We start from the raw sequence: 19,077 nt of genomic DNA, 5'->3' as shown, positions 1-19,077 counted from the left end.
TTTACTTGGATTAAATGTTAGGAATTGTGAAACTGAGTTTAAATGTATTTGGTTAAGGTTTATGTAAACTTCCGACAACTAGATATTCCATAAATAAATTAGCCGTTTCCAGCTGCAATAGTCATTTACAACATTAACAATGTATACACTGTATTTCTGATCAATTGAGAGAAAGCCAAGAGTGTGCAAAGCTGTCATCATGGCAAACAGTGGCAACTTTGAAGAATATAAAACATATTTTGATTTAACTTCTTGCGTCGAGCAATCCCGGATCCGGGATCCTATTTATAGCCTCAAGCTCATTAGCATAACGCAACGTTAATTATTCATGAAAATCGCAAATGAAATGAAATAAATATATTTGCTCTCAAGCTTAGACTTTTGTTAACAACACTGTCATCTCAGATTTTCAAAATATGCTTTTCAACCATAGCTAAACAAGCATTTGTGTAAGAGTATTGATAGCTAGCATAGCTATAAGCCTAGAATTCAGCCAGCAACATTTTCACAAAAACAAGAAAATCATTCAAATAAAATAATTTACCTTTTGAAGAACTTCAGATGATTTCAATGAGGAGACTCTGTTAGATAGCAAATGTTCAGTTTTTCCTGAAAGATTCTTTGTGTAGGAGAAATCGCTCCGTTTTGTTCACGTTTGGCTATGAAAAAAACCTGTATCCAGTTATAGCCTCAAGCTCATTAGCATAACGTAACGTTAACTATTTATGAAAATTGCAAATGAAATGAATGTGCTAGCTCTCAAGCTTAGCCTTTTGTTAACAACACTGTCATCTCAGATTTTCAAAATATGCTTTTGAACCATAGCAAAACAAGCATTTGTGTAAGAGTATTGATAGCTAGCATAGCATTTAGCATAGCATTTAGCGGGCAACATTTGCAGAAAACGATTCAAATAAAATCATTTACCTTTGAAGAACTTCAGATGTTTTCAATGAGGAGACTCTCGGTTACATAGCAAATGTTCAGTTTTTCCTGATAGATTCTTTGTGTAGGATAAATCGCTCCGTTTTGTACATCACGTTTGGGTACCAAAAAAAAACGGAAATTCAATCATCAAAACGGCGAACTGTTTTCCACATTAACTCGATAATATCGACTGAAACACGGCAAACGCTGTTTTAGGATCAATCCTCAATGTGTTTTTCACATATCTCTTCATTGATATATAGTTCGTGGTAGTCTACTTTCTCCGGTGCATCGCTTGGAAAAAGCTGTGCAGTTGAAGATGACGAACCAATTTCGACGGAGGACACCGGGCGGACACCTGGCAAATGTAGTCTCTTATGGTCAATCTTCCAATGATATGCCTACAAATACGTCACAATGCTGCAGACACCTTGGGGAAACGATAGATCGGGCAGGCTCATTCCTTGCGCATTCACAGCCATATAAGGAGACAATGAAAAACAGAGCCTCAAAAATCCTGCTCATTTCCTGAAGTTTCATCTTTGTTTCGCCTGTAGCATCAGTTCTGGGGCACTCACAGACAATATCTTTGCAGTTTTGGAAACGTCTGAGTGTCCTCTTTCCAAAGCTGTCAATTATATGCATAGTCGAGGATCTTTTTGTGACAAAACATTGCGCTTAAAACGGGCACGCTTATTTTATCCAATAATGAAATAGCGCCCCCATAGATGTAACAGGTTAATAGTACAAATTTTGATTAAATTTTCTACAATGTAAAAATTGTAAAGAACCCTTTGAATGAGTAGGTGTGTTCAACGTTTGACTGACTGGTACAAGAGGGCCCAAAAATGGTGTACTATGTAGGGTATAGGGTGCCATTTGGGATGCAACACCCCTCACTATATGAGATGGAGAGTCAGTGAGGGCAGGGCATATATTTAAAAAAAATACTTAATTATTTCACATGCAGATGTGGGAAGCTAAAAATGCTAGCTAACTTGCTATTTTCTTTAGCTAGGCTGCCAGCTAGTTACTGCTAGCAAGGGATGGCAACTCTTCCTTGCGTTCACAAACTGAGCTGACAAGTTTCTATCGCCCCCTTGTGAATGGGAGTGGGACCGGAGTGCATATCACATTACCAAAAGGTGTCTGCTGCTCAAAAAAGTCCCACTTCACGCACGTACATACATGCATGCATACATACATACATTGCATGCATACATGCATACATGCATACATACATACATACATACATACATACATACATACATACATCAACTGAGTGAAGCTTGTCGTAACATCCTCTTCCTCCTCTCATGTTGGGTCAGTGGGTGTGTTGCGATGCTTGACAGACAGAAAGAACAGCTGGTCCCTCTCTCTCTCACGGCGTGTGTGTGTTACATTGTTGCTGTGTCACTGTTGCCCTACGGTAGCTCCTGGCTCTCAGAACAGATTAGTACAGTTTAGATCTCGCTCTCTCTGTCATGGCTGATTCAACCTCTCTTCCCTACAACCCTCTCACTTCTTGTACCCTGTGAAAAATCTGACAATGTCTCCTAGAACGACAAAGCACTATCGATACACAGGTGCTTGTTTGGCTCTATTATGACTGGTTACTGACTGAGCTACTCACGACTTCCTAGCTAGATCTGTGTTTTACGTGTTACTCGTTGTGCAGAAGAGGAATCTCAGTACTGCCTCTGGTTTGGTTTCCACTGCTTGCAGCCTGTTGCCCGGGGGGGTGGTGTGTGTGTCTCGTACTTCATGATTCTGAAGCATGCATTCTGCAGGCAGATACCTCCTTTAAACTACTGCAGAAAACAAGACATTGCACAGTGGATGTTTAAATTTATATAAGGAGTTTAACTCCATACATGAAACATTAGGCAGCAACAAGCAGGCCGCAAACAAACAGCATCCTCCTCCATCCCTATGTCTTCTCTCCAGCTATTTACAGTGGCATGCATCTCCCTGGTTGTCAGCAGGCTAATACTATAATTATGCTGTTTAGGACACAGCAGTTAAACTATATTCAATACGTTATATGGATGATATAACATGGGCATATACCGTCAGCAATAAAGTCATATCCATTTATATAGAATATAATTGTAGTTCTTTCAGTCGACTCAGATCTCACTATGGGTCATTGGTTAAGCCTTGTTCAAGCACGTCTAACAGGCCAATCTATATAACACCCCGCAATGCTATGGTTTCTTCGCCACTTCACAAGTCTATTTGGTTACTAGCTTGTTATTAAGCAGCTTTCTTCAGCTCTCTTAACAGTTCCTTTTGGTGTGGATTTGGTATTTTATTAGGATCACCATTTATCTGTTGTGAAAGCACCAGCTACTCTTCCTGGGGGATGCCACCCACCACAGAGCGTTGTGGCTTATTTTCTATTTTCAGGAACGTCAGTTTAATTTAAGTTAGCTTGTTAGGAGCGCTTTTTGTAGACTGCTAGCTACGGTACACCTGTTGCCTGGCATGCATGCAATTAGCATTGATAGCTCTCTAGCTCCACTGCTTTAGCATCCCCGCCTATGGGTTTCCACTAGTTTTAGCGAATTTTACCTGTGGTCTCTAGCTCACCATCGGTTCCCACCGTTCAGAGTTAGCTGAACATTCCAGTGTCTTCGCTAGCTAGTGGGCTAACGGCACCACAGGTGCTTTAGCTGTCAACTTCTGCGCTAAACCCCCATAAGCGGCGCTGTTTCTTCTTAGTGTGTTGCGCCACCATTGAAGCACCATCCCTTTTTAAATTCCCCTGTAGAAGATGACCTAGCTGTGTGTTTCTACCTCGTGTTAATTGGTTTACAAACCGGGTCACTATTCTGTTTTTCACACGACGGCTAGCTAGCTATCATCACTCAGGTAAAGATAACCAGCTAATTAGCTAGCGTCCCTATTCGCTCGACCTTTCACTACACCGAAAGTATGAAGACTGCATTTATTCCCCACCACCCTGGTAAATAATTCTGTCATCCTGCTTACCGGACTCAAGCTCACGTTACCCAGTGTCTCTCAACTTCACGTTGTAGTAGCAGTGTGAGTAGCTAGCTATCTATCCCCACGGTGATTCCATTTGCTTTCGTCCGTTCGGTCGAAATGAGATGTTGACAGGCTTACAGTCAATTTGTCAGGGAAGAGGGAGAAAAAGTTCCCAAGCCTAGCAAAGCTTGCCTTTCAATTGTGGGTATGATTCCCATCGGCTTGCTACTTGCCTCGGCGTAGACCACGTTTTCGCGGCTCAGCACATGCACACTTCCATTAGTCCACAACGTTTGGAGAATGTTTACTTTTGAACAATGTTTCCTTTATTATCACCACTTCCTGCCATAATGTTCCTGTCATAACCTTGTTGAGCTCTAAACTCTTATCTTTTTTTCTCTCACCTTTATATAACCAGGTAGGCCAGTTGAAAACGAGTTCTCATTTACAACTGCGACCTGGCCAAGATGAAGCGAAGCAGTGCAACAAAAACTAGTTACACAAACACATGTACAGTCAATAACACAATAGAAAAATCTATGTACAGTGTGTGCAAATGTAGAATAGTAGGGAGGCCATAGAGGTGAAATAATTACAATCTAGCATTAACACTGGAGTGATAGATGTGCAGATGATGATGATGATGATGATGTGCAAGTAGAGATACTGGGGTGCAAAAGAGCAAGAGGATAAATATGGGGATGAGGTAGATGGGTGTGCTATTTACAGATTGGCTGTGTGCCGTGATCGGTAAGCTGCTCTGACAGCTGGTGCTTAAAGTTAGTGAGGGAGCTAAGACTCCAGCTTCAGTGGTTTATATTTTATTTTTAATTGCAATTCGTTCCAGTCATTGGCATCAGAGAACTGTAAGGAAAGGTGGCCAAAGGAAGTGTTTGCTTTGGGGATGACAAGTGAAATATACTTGCTGGAGCACGTTCTACAGGTGGGTGTTGCTATGGTGACCAGTGAGCTGAGATAAGGCAGGGCTTTACCTAGCAAAGACTTATAGATGACCTGGAGCCAGTGGGTTTAGTGACGAATATGAAGCGAGGGCCAGCCAACGAGAGCATACAGGTCGCAGTGGTGGGTAGTATATGGGGCTTTGGTGACAAAATGAATGGCACTGTGATAGACTGCATTCAATTTGCTGAGTAGAGTGTTGGAGGCTATTTTGTAAATGACATCGCCAAAATCAAGGGTAGGTAGGAAAGTCAGTTTTACGAGGGTATGTTTGGCAGCAGGAGTGGAGGCTTTGTTGTGAAATAGGATTCCAATTCCAAATTTAATTTTGGGTTGGAGGTACTTAAGTTGAGTCATGAAGGAGAGTTTACAGTCTAACCAGACACCTAGGTATTTTTAGTTGTGCACATTCTTAGTCTGAACATTCTAGTAGTGATTCTAATCGTGCGGTCGGGTGTGGGCATCAATCAGTTAAAGAACATGCATTTAGTTTTACTAGCACTTAAAAGCAGTTGGAGGCCACAGAAGGAGAGTTGTATGGCATTGAAGCTCGTTTGGAGGTTTAAATGTCCAAAGAAGGGCCAGATGAATACAGAATGTGTCGTCTGCGTAGAGGTGGATCAGAGAATCACCAGCCGCAAGAGCGACGTCATATATACAGAGAAGAGTCGGCCCGAGAATTGAACCCTGTGGCACCCCTATAGAGACTTCCAGAAGTCCGGACAACAGGCCCTCTGATTTGACACAGGGTTCTGTGTGTGTGTCTCTCTAACCCAGTGGGATGTAGGGCAGGGCAGCAATAGGAGAATATTGATCAGTCAGCCAGCCAGTCACCAACAGAACAGGACAGAACTAACTGTCCTGTATGGAATGCAGTTGGATTGTGTCAGGACAGCAGTGACAACAATAGCATGAGGTATGGTGACATCTGGGTCACAGTAGGGTGGAGTTTGTGTCAATAGTACAGTGCCTCTGTGACCTGTAGGGTCTGTGTTGTTTAATAGATCGACCCTGTGGGCATGGGCTTTGCGTGTGTGCCGGGGTTAATAGATCAGCCAATCAGTCTCTGACTGTCCCCACCTACCGATTTTGACCAATCCACATCGTGCGTGTTAAAATGAAGTCTACGTTTACAGTACATAACACTGCCATGTTTTTTTATTTTATTGATGTGTACATGCATGCATAGCGCTGTCTTACACTAACTACTTACCCTCGTTGTTGGTGTGTTAAGTACTGTACAGAATGTGAACAGTGAACACAGCAGGTCGGTGTGTGTGAATGGACCCATTGTTCTGCTGGTGTAATCTCATGCAGTACTTTTCCTTCTCTTAGCCCAGATGAGAGGGATTTTTTTTGGTCTGCTTGCATACACACATGGCATTCACACTGGACGCTGCCTTTGACTAGTATAGGGGTCCTGAGGTTCTGTCGGGACAGACTGCTTGGGAGGGGAGTAGTCCAACGTACTTGGTTGGTAGATTCCAGGACGTTTTAGGGACTCAACAAGGCTCCATCTCTAACTCTGCAGACTGGAAGGCCTCTCTTGTATTTATGCTATAGGATCCAGCTGTGACTCGCTATAAGCAGACTTGACCCACATACCCTGATTCTCTCCTCTGGAGTTTTGATCAGCTATGAGGTTGTTTGTTTGGTACAGATGTCGCAGTGTGACGCAAGGCTATAAACTTGACACCTAGACCGGCTGACCGGGAGCTGTATTTGAGTGCAGGGAGATTCTGAGTCTATTTGGGTCAGGTCCGTTAGGCAGTAACCTTCCACTGAATCCCAACTTCAGCGTAGTGGGACGAGGTTGTTTTGGCCTGTATCAGTGCTGGCGGGTCGCTTTTCTGAGGTGTAGAGAGTTGGGTCGCTTCTGGATTTGGTCGATATCACAGCCCAGTTGGAGTGTGGGATCCTGTGGTGTCGGTCAATGCCCTAGCTCAGCAGGGTGTGCTGGCTGTGTATCAGAGGAGATGGAGGACTGCTGCGGCCCAGGCCCAAACTTTGACGGGCTCGTCGACGGAGGTTGGACCAACAAGATTAAATCTCACAAGAGCAACCTCAACCTCAGTAAGTGAACATGACCCATTTTTGTTTTTAAGACCTCGGTCTCCCACAACCTCAGTAGGTTCATGTGACCCGTTTGTCTGTCTGTGTCTCGATAGCCCCCGAATATTTAACCTGCCTTTTCTGGGTAACTATCTCCGAACTCTCTGACCTGTCTGTATACCTCCCTGTAGATTTAAAGTTTAATTGGTTAGACCAGCAGCTCTGGGGTGTGACACATCACTCTAACTATGAAGGGCTCTGTCTCCCCACTGTGTGGATGAGTGGGATATGGATTATGAGGAGATGGCACTCTGAAAAACTGAAAAATCAGTTGCTTCTCAGCTGGTCAGTGGAGAGAACGGGAGAGCGACACTCGGGCATGAGTCTTAGCTATTTAAGGACAATTGAACCACAAACATGAGATTTGTGCGTGACTCTGACCCTGGGTTGTAGGATGTTGTATGTTACTGGGGTTCATTGTGGCCAGAGAAGGAAGGGAAACAGGCACCCTCTGTTACTGTGCCACTGTGACCCGGGGTAATCTGCACTCCTGATTCTGACGCTTAAGTGTTAGAAGTACACTAGCACCTCTGTTATCTCTGCTTGGAGCACAGGTGTGCTTTCCATTGTATTCAGTAACATTTTTAATTATCACGTCTGTATAAATTGTATTTCCAGGCACTAGCGTTTTGTCCCGTTCTAAGTTGGTTTAGACGTGATTCTTCCGCCCCCTGGCTGAGTACAGAGAGCAATATGATGTCTCCTATTGCCCTGGAAGAGGTTGTCTTCACTGATATATCCCTTAATCAATGTGAACTGTGCCTTGGTCTTATTATTGCTCACACATTTTCTGTTTGCCGCAAAATTGAAAAACAACTGAGTCAAAATGCTTTGTGATCTGGAGGGTGGCCTTTTGCACCCCCTCCCCCGTGGTTCTAATGTGGAATCTGCACCATTGCCGGAATCATGGACAGTGTGGATTTTAGAACATTCCATGTTTTTAAAGACTCATGTACACTGAGTATACCAGACATTAGGAACACCTTTCTAACATTGAGTTGCACCCCCTCCCCTTTTGCCCTCACAACAGCCTCAACTCGTCGGTGCGTTCCACAGGGATGCTGGCTCAATGCTTGCCACAGTTGTCAAGTTGGCTGGATGTCCTCTGGGTGATGGGCCATTCTTGATACACACTGAGGAAACTGTTGAGCGTGAAAAACCACAGCAGTGTTGCAATTCCTGGCACCTACCGTACTCCATTCAAAGGCACTTCAATCTTTTTGTCTTGCCTATTCCCTTTCTGAATGATGCACAGTCCATGTCTCAATTGTCTTTAATCGGTCTCCTCCCCTATATCTACACAGAGTTTAAGTGGATTTCACAAGTGTCATCAATAAGGGATCATAGCTTTCACCTGGTCAGTCTGTCATGGAAAGAGCAGGTGTTCTTAATGTCAAATCAGTATATTTGAGTATTTGTCACGTGCGCCGAATACAACAGGAGTAGACCTTAGTGAAATGCTGACTTACAGGCTCTAACCAATAGTGCAGAGAAAAAAAGTATGTGTGTAGGTAAGTAAAGAAATAAACAGAAAAAAAGAGTAGCAAGGCTATATACAGACACCGGTCAGTCAGGCTTATTGAGGTAGTATGTACATGTAGGTATGGTTAAAGTGACTATGCATATATGATGAACAGAGAGTAGCAGCAGTGTAAAAGAGGGGTTGGTGGGTGGGACATAATGCAGATAGGTTGGTTAGCCAATGTGCAGGAGCACTGGTTGGTCGGGCCAATTGAGGTAGTATGTACATGAATGTATAGTTAAAGTGACTATGCATATAAGATAAATAGAGAGTAGCAGCAGTGTAAAAGAGGGGTTGGGGGGGGGGAACACAATGCAAATAGTCTGGGTAACCATTTGGTTACCTGTTCAGGAGTCTTATGGCTTGGGGGTAAAAACTGTCGAAGCCCTTTTGTCCTAGACTTGTCACTCCGGTACCGCTTGCCATGTGGTAGTAGAGAGAAGAGGCTATGACTTGGGTGGCTGGGGTCTTGACAATTTTTAGGGCCTTCCTATGACACCGCCTGGTGTAGAGGTCCTGGATGGCAGACAGCTTTGCCCTAGTGATGTACTGAGCTGTACGCACTACCCTCTGAAGTGCCTTGCGGTCGGAGGCCGAGCAATTGCCGTACCAGGAAGTGATGCAACTGGTCAGGGTGCTCTCGATGTTCCAGCTGTAGAACCTTTTGAGGATCTCAGGACCCATGCCAAATATTTTTTTGTTTCCTGAGGGAGAATAGTCTTTGCCGTGCCCTCTTCGCGACTGTCTTGGTGTGTTTGGACCTTGGTAGTTTGTTGTTGATGTGGACACCAAGGAATTTGAAGCTCTCAACCTGCTCCACTACAGCCCCGTCGATGAGAATGGTGACGTGCTTGGTGCTCCTTTTCCTGTAGTCCACAATCATCTCCTTAGTCTTGGTTACGTTGATAGATAGGTTGTTATTCTGGCCAGGTCTGATCTCCTCCCTATAGGCTGTCTCATCTTTGTCGTTGGTGGGAAAGGGCAGTGTGGAGTACAATAGAGATCATTTGTGGATCTGTTTGGGTGGTATGCAAATTGGAGTGGGTCTAGGGTTTCTGGGATAATGGTGTTGATGTGAGCCATTACCAGGATTTCAAAGCACTTCATGGCTACGGACGTGGGTGCTACGGGTCTGTAGTCATTTAGGAAGTTTGTGTTCTTAGGCACAGGGAATATGGTGGTCTGCTTGAAGCATGTTGGTATTACAGACTCAACCGGGGACATGTTGAAAATGTCAGTGAAGACACCTGCCAGTTGGTCAGCACATGCCTGGAGCACACATCCTGGTAATCCATCTGGCCAAGGCAGCCTTGTGTATGTTGACCTGTTTAAAGGTCTTACTTTAGCTCAGTGAGAATGTTGCCTGTAATCCATGGCTTCTGGTTGGGGTATGTACGTACAGTCACTGTGGGTACGACCTCCTCAATGCACTTATTGATAAAGCCAGCGACTGATGTGGTGTACTCCTCAATGCCATCGGAAGAATCCAGAATGCCATCGGAAGAATGTTCCAGTCTGTGATAGAAAAACAGTCTTGTAGTTTAGCATCTGCTTCATCTGACCACTTTTTATAGACCGAGTCACTGGTGCTTCCTGCTTTAATTTTTGCTTATAAGCAGGAATCAGGAGGATAGAGTTGTGGTCGGATTTACCAAATGGAGGGCGAGGGAGAGCTTTGTACTCGTCTCTGTGTGTGGAGTACAGGTGATCTAGAATTTTTTTTTCCTCTGGTTGCACATTTAACATGTTGATAGAGATTTGGTAGAACTGATTTAAGTTTCCCTGCATTAAAGTCTCCAGCCACTAGGAGCGCTGCCTCTGGGTGAGTGGTTTCCTGTTTGCTTATTTCCTTATACAGCTGACTGAGTGCGGTCTTGGTGCCAGCATCTGTCTGTGGTGGTAAATAAACAGCCACGAAAAGTATAGCTGAGAACTCTCTAGGCAAGTAGTGTGGCCTGCAGTTTGTACACCCAGTGTATATTATCTGTGTCCATGTTCAGCCACAACTCAGAGAAACAGGGTATTACAGTTCTTCGGGTCCCTGTTCTTAATGATTTGTATATTCAGTGTATTTTAACAGACATCTCCTATTTTTACGACTTAGGTCAGCTATTCTGGCCTATAGAAACTACCGAACCATCCAATGATGGGATTTATAAATAAATGATCTGTGCTCCCGAAAGGGTTGATCTCCATATAAACCACTTTTAGAAAGCTCATTCTGAGCTGGCTGTTAATGAATGTGAACAACCCTTTAACTGGAACAGAATGTGGAACAATATTACCTTGACATCCCGTAATCTGAACCATCTATTTAAACATTTTAAGTTTGTTCAGACTGGTGTTTAAATTCAAGGAAAAGTTTTTTACAATTAAGTTTGTTTACTGTTCCCCCTAAATCAGGTAGGCACATTCCTTCATATGGTGTGGGAGTGCCCTGCAGTTACATTTCAAAGTGCATGAATGTAAATATTCAATGAGTTGCATCTACTATGTTACTAAACTTCAGTAGCTCCTTGAATCTCTCAAACGATCAGAGACCATTACTACTGTCAGGCAGCACATCAAAAAATATGTTGGCACTTCGAAGGCAATCACCCCCCCGTCACTGTTAGAAGTTACAACATTAGAATTATTGACAGTGAGAGCAGAGCGAATGGTGCTCGTCAAATAACAATTAAGGCCTGGAAAATTATACCCATACAAATAAACGATAAAACCAAATTTTTTACAATCTTATTATTTTTTTAAAACTTTCTTTGCTTTCAGATCCACAGGGAAGGGGTGGAATGGGGAGGGTGGAGGTAAATGCATCCTCTGTTGATGAGCAACCTTAGATGTTTCGGTGGGGTAGAGGGGGTCCGGGCTTAGGGCAGGCAGGCCCAGTGTTGCGTCCATCTCGATGATCTGCTGACGGGATGAAGAGTGACAGAGTGTGACTGGCTCTGCCTGATTACTCCAGTACATTCAATACCCATTACACAAGCATGGGGAGAGGCCTGTGTGTTACATTACCCAGAATGCTTCACTCTTATTACCGAGGCTGCCTCTCTGTCCTGTCAGCTGTTGTCTAATAGGGTTACAGGCATTCTCTGGCACTTAGCACGAGGTCACAACTAAGCTACTTATACCACGCAGTGCTCAAGTCGAGACTAACTTTTTCCACCGGTGGCGCTTGTGCTACAAACTTTTTCAGTTGATGGTCCCCAGCACCTGATTTGGTCGCACACAATAAAAGGCCACTCTAAAATGTGCAGTTTTGTCACACAACACAATGCCACAGGGTTAAGGGAGTGTACAATTGGCATGCTGACTGCAGGACTGTCCACCAGAGCTGTTGTCAGAGAGAATGTTATGTTCATTTCTCTACCTGTAAACTGCTGTTTTAAAGAATACATCCAACCTGCCTCACAACCGCATGCCAGCATGTAACCATGCCAGCCCAGGACCTGCAGGGTCGTCTGAGTTCAACCACCCAGACAGCTGATGGAACTGTGGGTTTTCACAACCGAAGAATTTCTGCACAAACTGTCAATTGTCTCCAGGGAAGCTCATCTGCATGCTCGTCGTCCTAACCAGGGTCTTGACCTGACTGCAGTGGGCAAATGTTCACCTTCAATGGCCGCTGGCATGCTGGAGATGTGTGCTCTTCACAGATAAATCCCAGTTTCAAATGTGCCGGGCAGATGGCAGTCGGCGTGTATGGCTTTGTTTGGGCGAGTGATTTGCTGATGTGAGCAGTGTCCCATGGTGGGGTTATGGTATGTGCAGGAATAAGCTATGGACAATGAACACAATTGCATTTTATCGATGGAAATTTGAATGCACAGAGAGACTGTGACGAGATTCTGAGGCCCATTGTGCCATTCTCCGCCGCCATCACCTCACGTTTCAGCATGGTAATGCCACGGCCCCATGTCGCAAGGATTTGTACACAATTCCTGAAGCTCAACATTTCCCAGTTCTTCCATGGCCTGCATACCCACCAGACATGTCACCCATTGAGCATGTTTGGGATGCTCTGGATCGACATGTACAACAGCGTGTCCCAGTTCCCACCAATATAGTTGTCCTTTTTAATTCAATTGTTGTGTTTGGCTAGCTGTTTTTGTCCTGTACAGTGTAGGCCATATGTGAGGGCAGAGTTTGCTAAACGAATGCCCCGCGACTGATACAAATCATCACATCATTCAGCCAGGTAGGCCTACTTTGCAGTCAACATTTTAAGCCTTTACAAATGTTCATTCAAACAGATCATAATGCCCGAATTGCGCATTGGCAAAGATTCAACCAAAACGTTGGGACTATTTGCAAACATGGTATGCAATACCCATTGCTGTTCGGAATAAATCTTATAAATCAATTTTAAAAACAAAGCGAATTGTGAACCAACAACTTGCTACATATTGTTTTTCAGTGCCACGCTAAACTAGCAGGGCTGACACAGAACCTTTACCCTATAGGACACACACAGACGTTTACATAAATACACGTTTACGATCATGATTACACATACAAAGTGGGGTAGAGGTAAAATAAAGCAAACTTCCATTGTTAAAGTACTGTAGTAACTTGTATGATAAGCCGAATTGAAGCGGAGTTGTACTAGCTACTAAGTAAGTGGGCTTGTTTTAGATACGTTCAGATACTCCCCTGTAGTACTGGAGTGTAAAGCTATAGTCAGGTGGGCCATTCTGCCAGTGCTTCAGCCAACTCTTCCGTGTTCATTCATACCAGATGGTATCTGTAGGAGAACGAGGCTTGCCATTTTTTTTTTCTGCAAGACATATGAGCTTTCCACCCAGACGGGTACTTTTATTCATACACTGACAGAACACAAGGAGATATTCCATTCTACCTGTCTGGAGGCCATCATTAACTGGATTGAGGGACAGAGAAAGAGAGTAAAAGATCTGTACAAGGAGGGAGGAAGAGAGGTGAAGGGAGGGCGGGGAATGTATGGGGATGGGAGGAAGAGACACAGCTCATCTGTCGTCTGGGTTCTATATCCTAGAAATGGAATGAATTCTATTTCTATGTTCTGTATCCTCCAGCTCAGAGAGAGAACTTCGATACTCTGCTTGTGGCTGTGCTAGCAGGTAGGGGGTAGCGTGGGGGACTGATACATATTTGATGAGGGTTAACAGGTAGAAATGAGAGCGAGAGAGAGAAGTGTGACACTGCTGTAGTATAAATCTCCTATGTTAGATAATTAGGGAGATGGTGGTAGAGGAAACAGTGAATTATACATGTAGCCCTACAGGGGGGAGTAGCGTCTCTTTCGCCCTCTCAACCTCTTTTTGTCAACCCCCCCCCTCCCCTCTTTCTCTTCTCTCAACATGCACTCACCGGGTGGACAGAAATCTATTGATCTGTTCTTTCTTTTTTCCCCTCTCTCACCCTCTCTTGTCCTTCTCTGTTTTGATTTTGACCCCTAGTGTCTGTGCTGCTTTGGAGTCAGAGTGATCCTGGTGACAAGTCTGTCTAATCACACTGTACAGGCTAGCGGGGTTGCTTCAGTACATAGTCGACTCGGAATAAGATGGGACGTTAGTAGCAGCACGTTTTCTTTTGGAACAGCACTATTAATGTTTAGGAGAAAGACTGATCGAAGGCTGTGGGGTAAAGTAACACCAATATCAATATGGACGCATGTCATGTGGGTGCAGTAATTTTGTATGTAGCTTATAGCATTAGGTCAGCCACTGAGTTATGACAGGACATTCTACCCTTGTAGTTGTATGGAGACGAGTGTTGTGATATGGTGTGGGTAGTCATTTATAATGGATGTTAGTTCCACTGGCTGTTGAGCTGTGTTCATTTACTGTAATTGACATTCCCATAGAAAATAAGTACCCTGAGTGGTGAACCTACGCACAACAACAGTGGTGTAGTGAAGGGTAAACGCTGTTTACCTTTTTTTGTTTTTTTATTTTACCTTTATTTTACCTTTATTTTACTAGGCAAGTCAGTTAAGAACAAATTCTTATTTTCAATGACGGCCTAGGAACAGTGGGTTAACTGCCTGTTCAGGGGCAGAACGACAGATTTTGGGGATTTGAACTTGCAACCTTTCGGTTACTAGTCCAATGCTCTAACCACTAGGCTACACTGCCGCTGTTTTTTTGCTTAAGCTTTTACCCACCTTGTGCCGAAAAAATAAATAAAAATGCATTGACAATATAGGCGCTTTACTTCACTCATTGTGAACGGCGGTCAGAGTTTACCCATCTATTTTTATCACTGATAATAGATTTGACAACCCCTCACCTCAGCACTGATCTACAGTATGGCAGTGTTTACCCTACCATTCCTTACCATTTGTATAAGGGCGGTGGATCTCCTCACTTTGCTTTGTTGCTCATGACCAGAGTTTGGCTTCTATTGTTTTCCAACTGACAACTCAGTTAAACAGTAGAACTCATCTCATCCTCTGCTCCAGTCTTTTTTTTGTTTCCTTTTGTTTTGTTGGGTGGGGTGGATCGGCTTTAATATTTCAAATTGACTGTGGCTTCTACGTTGTAGAATAACAGTGAAGACATCAAAACTAAGAAATAACACATATGGAATCATGTAGTAACCACAAAGTGTAAAAAAATAAAATAATCTAATCTAAATATTTTATATTTGAGTCTTCGAAGTAGCCACCCTTTGCCTTGACAGCTTTGCACACTTGGCATTCTCTCAACCAGCTTCATGAGATAGTCACCTGGAATGCATTTCAATTAACAGTTGTGCCTAGCTAAAAGTTCATTTGTGGAATTTCTTTCCTTCTTAATGCGTTTGAGATAATCAGTTGTTGTGACATGGTAGGTAGGTAGGTAGGTAGGTAGGTAGGTAGGTAGTGAAGGGGGGGGGTGTATACAGAAGATGGCCTTATTTGTTAAAAGACCAAGCCCATATTATGGCAAGAACAGCTCAAATAACCAAAAAGAAATGACAGTCCGTTGTGACTTTAAGACATGAAGTTCAACATTTCAACAAGGTCAACATTTCAAGAACTTTCATAAATTCTTCAAGTGGAGTCGCAAAAACCAGGCGCTGTGATGATACTGGCTCTCATGAGGACCGCCTAAGGAAAGAAAGACCCAGAGTTACTATTGCTGCAGATGATAAGTTACCAGCTTAGGAAATTGTAGCCCAAATAAAGTACCAGACAGATCTCAACATCAACTGTGAATCAGGGCTTCATGGTCGAATTGCTGCCAAGAAGCATGGTGGAGGAGGTGTGGTGGTGTTTTTCTATGATTTTATTTAGAATTCAAGGCACACTTAACCAGCATTCTGCAGTACTACACCATCCCATCTGGTTTGCGCTTAGTCCCACTATCATTTGTTTTTCAACAGGACAATGACCCAAAACACACCTCCAAGGCTGGGTAACGGCTATTTGACAAAGAGGAAGAGTGACCTGGCCTGCACAATCACCTGACCTCAACCCAATTGAGGTGGTTTGGGATGAGTTGGAATGCAGAGTGAATTCAAAGCAGCCAACAAGTGCTCAGCGTATGTGGGATCTCCTTCAAGACTGTTGGAAAAGCCTTCCAGGTGAAGCTGGTTGAGAGAATGCCTAGAGTTTGCAAAGCTGTGAAGAATATAAAACATTTTTTGATTTAACACTTTTTGTTACTACATATATAATGTGCTCCTTTATGGTTGTATCCTATATACAGTGGCTGTGAAAGTATTCACCCCCCCTTGGAATTTTTCCTATTTTGTTGCCTTACAACCTGGAATTAAAATACAAACATATATCATTTGATTTAAACAACATGCCTACCACTTTTTGAAGATGCAGAATATTTTTTATTGTCAAAGTCAATAGTTTGTTGAGCAACCTTTTGTAGCAACTAAAGATGCAAGTCTCTTGAGGTATGTCTCTATAAGCTTGGCACATCTAGCCACTGGGATTTTTGCCCATTCTTCAAGGCAAAACTGCTCCAGCTCCTTCAAGTTGGATGGGGTTCCGCTGGTGTACAGCAATCTTGAAGTCGTACCACAGATTCTCAATTGGATTGAGGTCTGGGCTTTGACAAGACATTTACATGTTTCCCCTTAAACCACTCGTGTTGCTTTAGCAGTATGCTTTCGGGTCATTGTCCTGCTGGAAGATAAACCTCTATCCCAGTCTCAAATCTCTGGAAGACAAACAGGTTTCCCTCAAGAATTTCCCTGTATTTAGCGCCATCCATCATTCCGTCAATTCTGACCAGTTTCCCAGTCCCTACCAATGAAAACCATCCCCACAGCATGATGCTGCCATCACCATGTGTGGATGGAGTTCTTGGGGTGATGAGAGGCGTTGGGTTTGCGCCAGACATAGCATTTTCCTTGATGGCCAAAAGGCTCCATTTTTGTCTCATCTGACCAGAGTACCTTCTTCCATATGTTTGGGGAGTCTCCCACATGCCTTTTGGTGAACACCAAACATGTTTGCTTATTTGTTTCTTTAAGCAATGGCTTTTTTTTCTGGCCACTCTTCCATAAAGCCCAGCTCTGTGAAGTGTACAGCTTAGTGGTCCTATGGACAGATACTCCAATCTCCGCTGTGGAGCTTTGCAGCTCCTTCAGGCTTATCTTTGGTCTCTTTGTTTACTCTCCGATTAATGCCCTCCAATGTCTGTGAGTTTTTAAAAATGTTGTTTTATTTATTTTTAATAGGTGGGCGGTCCCCTCTTGGCATGTTTGTAGTGCCATATTCTTTCCAATTTTTTTATAATGGATTTAATGGTGCTTTAATGGGATGTTCAAAGTTCCGATTATATTTATTTTTTATAACCCAACCCTGATCTGTACTTATCCATAACATTGTCCCTAACCTGTTTGGAGAGCTCCTATTATTATTTTTATTTATTTTACCTTTAACTAGGCAAGAATTCTTATGTTCAATGACTGCCTAGGAACAGTGGGTTAACGGTCTTGTTCAGGGGCAGAACGACAGATTTTTTTTAAATTTATTTTTTTACTTGTCGGCTCGGGATTCTATCTTGCAATCTTTCGGTTACTTGTCCAACGCTCTAACCACTAGGCTGCCTGCCACTCCTTGTTCTTCATGGTGCGGCTTGCTTGTTGGTGCCGCTTGCTTGTTGGTATTGCAGACTCTGGGGCCTTTCAGTGTGTGTGTGTGTGTGTGCCGAGATCATGTGACACATTGTGTACAGGTGGACTTTATTTCAATAATTATCTAACTTCTGAAGGTAATTGGTTGCACCAGATCTTATTTAGGGGAATGAAACGTCCCTTTTTTCATGACCCTGTCTTAATTCATAAAAATCCAAATAACTTCACAGATCTTCATTGTAAAGGGTTTAAACTCTGTTTCCCATGCTTGTTCAATGAACCATGAACAATTAATGAACATGCACCTGCGGAACGGTTGTTAAGACACTAACAGCTTACAGACGGTAGGCAATTATGGTCACAGTTATGAAAACTTAGGACACTAAAGAGGCCTTTCTATTGACTCTGAAAAACACCAAAATAAATGTGCCCAGGGTACCTGCTCATCTGCGTTAACATGCCTTAGGCATGATGCAAGGAGGCATGAGATCTGCAGATGTGGCCAGGGCAAGACATTGCAATGTCCGTACTGTGTGACGCTTCAGGGAGACAGGACGGACAGCTGATCGTCCTCACATTTGTCGACGGAATGAGCCTTACACAGAGGCCTGTACTTTGGAGCGGGATTGATTTGGAGGTGGGGGGTCCTTCGTGGTCTGGGGCTGTGTGTCACAGCATCATCGGACTGAGCTTGTCATTGCAGGCAATCTCAACGCTGTGTGTTATAGGGAAGACATCCTCCTCCCTTGTGGACCCTTCCTGCAGGCTCATCCTGACAAGACCCTCCAGCATGACAATGTCACAAGCCATACTGCTCGTTCTGGGCGTGATTTCCTTCATGACAGGAATGTCAGTGTTCTGCCATGGCCGGCAAAGAGCCCGGATCTCAATCCCATTTAGCATGTCTGGGACCTGTTGGATCGGAGGGTGAAGGCTAGGGCCATTCCCCCGCAGAAATGTCAGGGAACTTGCAGGTTCCTTGTCGGAAGAGTGGGTTAACATCTCACAACAAGAACTGCCAAATCTGGTGCAGTCCATAAGAAGATGCACTGCACTACTTAATGCAGCTGGTGGCCACACCAGATACTGACGGTTAATTGATTGATTTTTGACCCCCCCTTTTTTTGTTCAGGGACACATTATTCCATTTCTGTTAGTCACATGTCTGTGGAGCTTGTTCAGTTTGTCTCAGTTGTTGAAACTTATGTTCATTCAAATGTTTACACATGTTAAGTTTGCTGAAAATAAACACAGTTGACAGTGAGTATGTTCCTTTTTTTGCTGTGTGTGTGTGTTGCAGTCGCTTTGCAAAGATTTGAATCTGGCGTCACTTTTGGTATCCGATTATGTGCCATGTTCATCAACCATGTGCCTCCAGTCTTTGTGAGAGGAGCTGCCCTCTCTCTTCCAGTATTCATGAGACTCTGGTTGTGTGAGCATGAACACAAGGCTGAGCTCCGGCATGGGGCTGAGAGGAGTCATGGTCTGCCCAGTCACCTGATGAC

The 19,077-nt window shown here is 43.7% G+C and overlaps 1 protein-coding gene across 4 annotated transcripts in view; it reads left to right on the top strand.

Annotated features, from left to right (window-relative positions):
• Positions 1-19,077, top strand: part of gramd4a (GRAM domain containing 4a) — a 70,325-nt gene that overhangs the window by 34,613 nt on the left and 16,635 nt on the right. Inside the window, exon 1 of one of the 4 annotated variants that reach the window (XM_064938241.1) lies at positions 6,585-6,951. The exons of the other annotated variants lie outside the window; for them this stretch is intronic. Coding sequence (XP_064794313.1) covers positions 6,855-6,951 — 97 coding nt within the window. The 5' untranslated portion in view covers positions 6,585-6,854. Of the gene's footprint in view, positions 1-6,584; positions 6,952-19,077 lie in introns of those variants that run through there. 4 annotated transcript variants of the gene reach the window in all.

Source organism: Oncorhynchus masou, chromosome 26 (genome assembly GCF_036934945.1).
Source record: "Oncorhynchus masou masou isolate Uvic2021 chromosome 26, UVic_Omas_1.1, whole genome shotgun sequence".
Taxonomy (NCBI): domain Eukaryota; kingdom Metazoa; phylum Chordata; class Actinopteri; order Salmoniformes; family Salmonidae; genus Oncorhynchus; species Oncorhynchus masou.
Note: the sequence above shows the minus strand (reverse complement) of the source record. Positions and strands in the feature narration are given on the sequence as shown.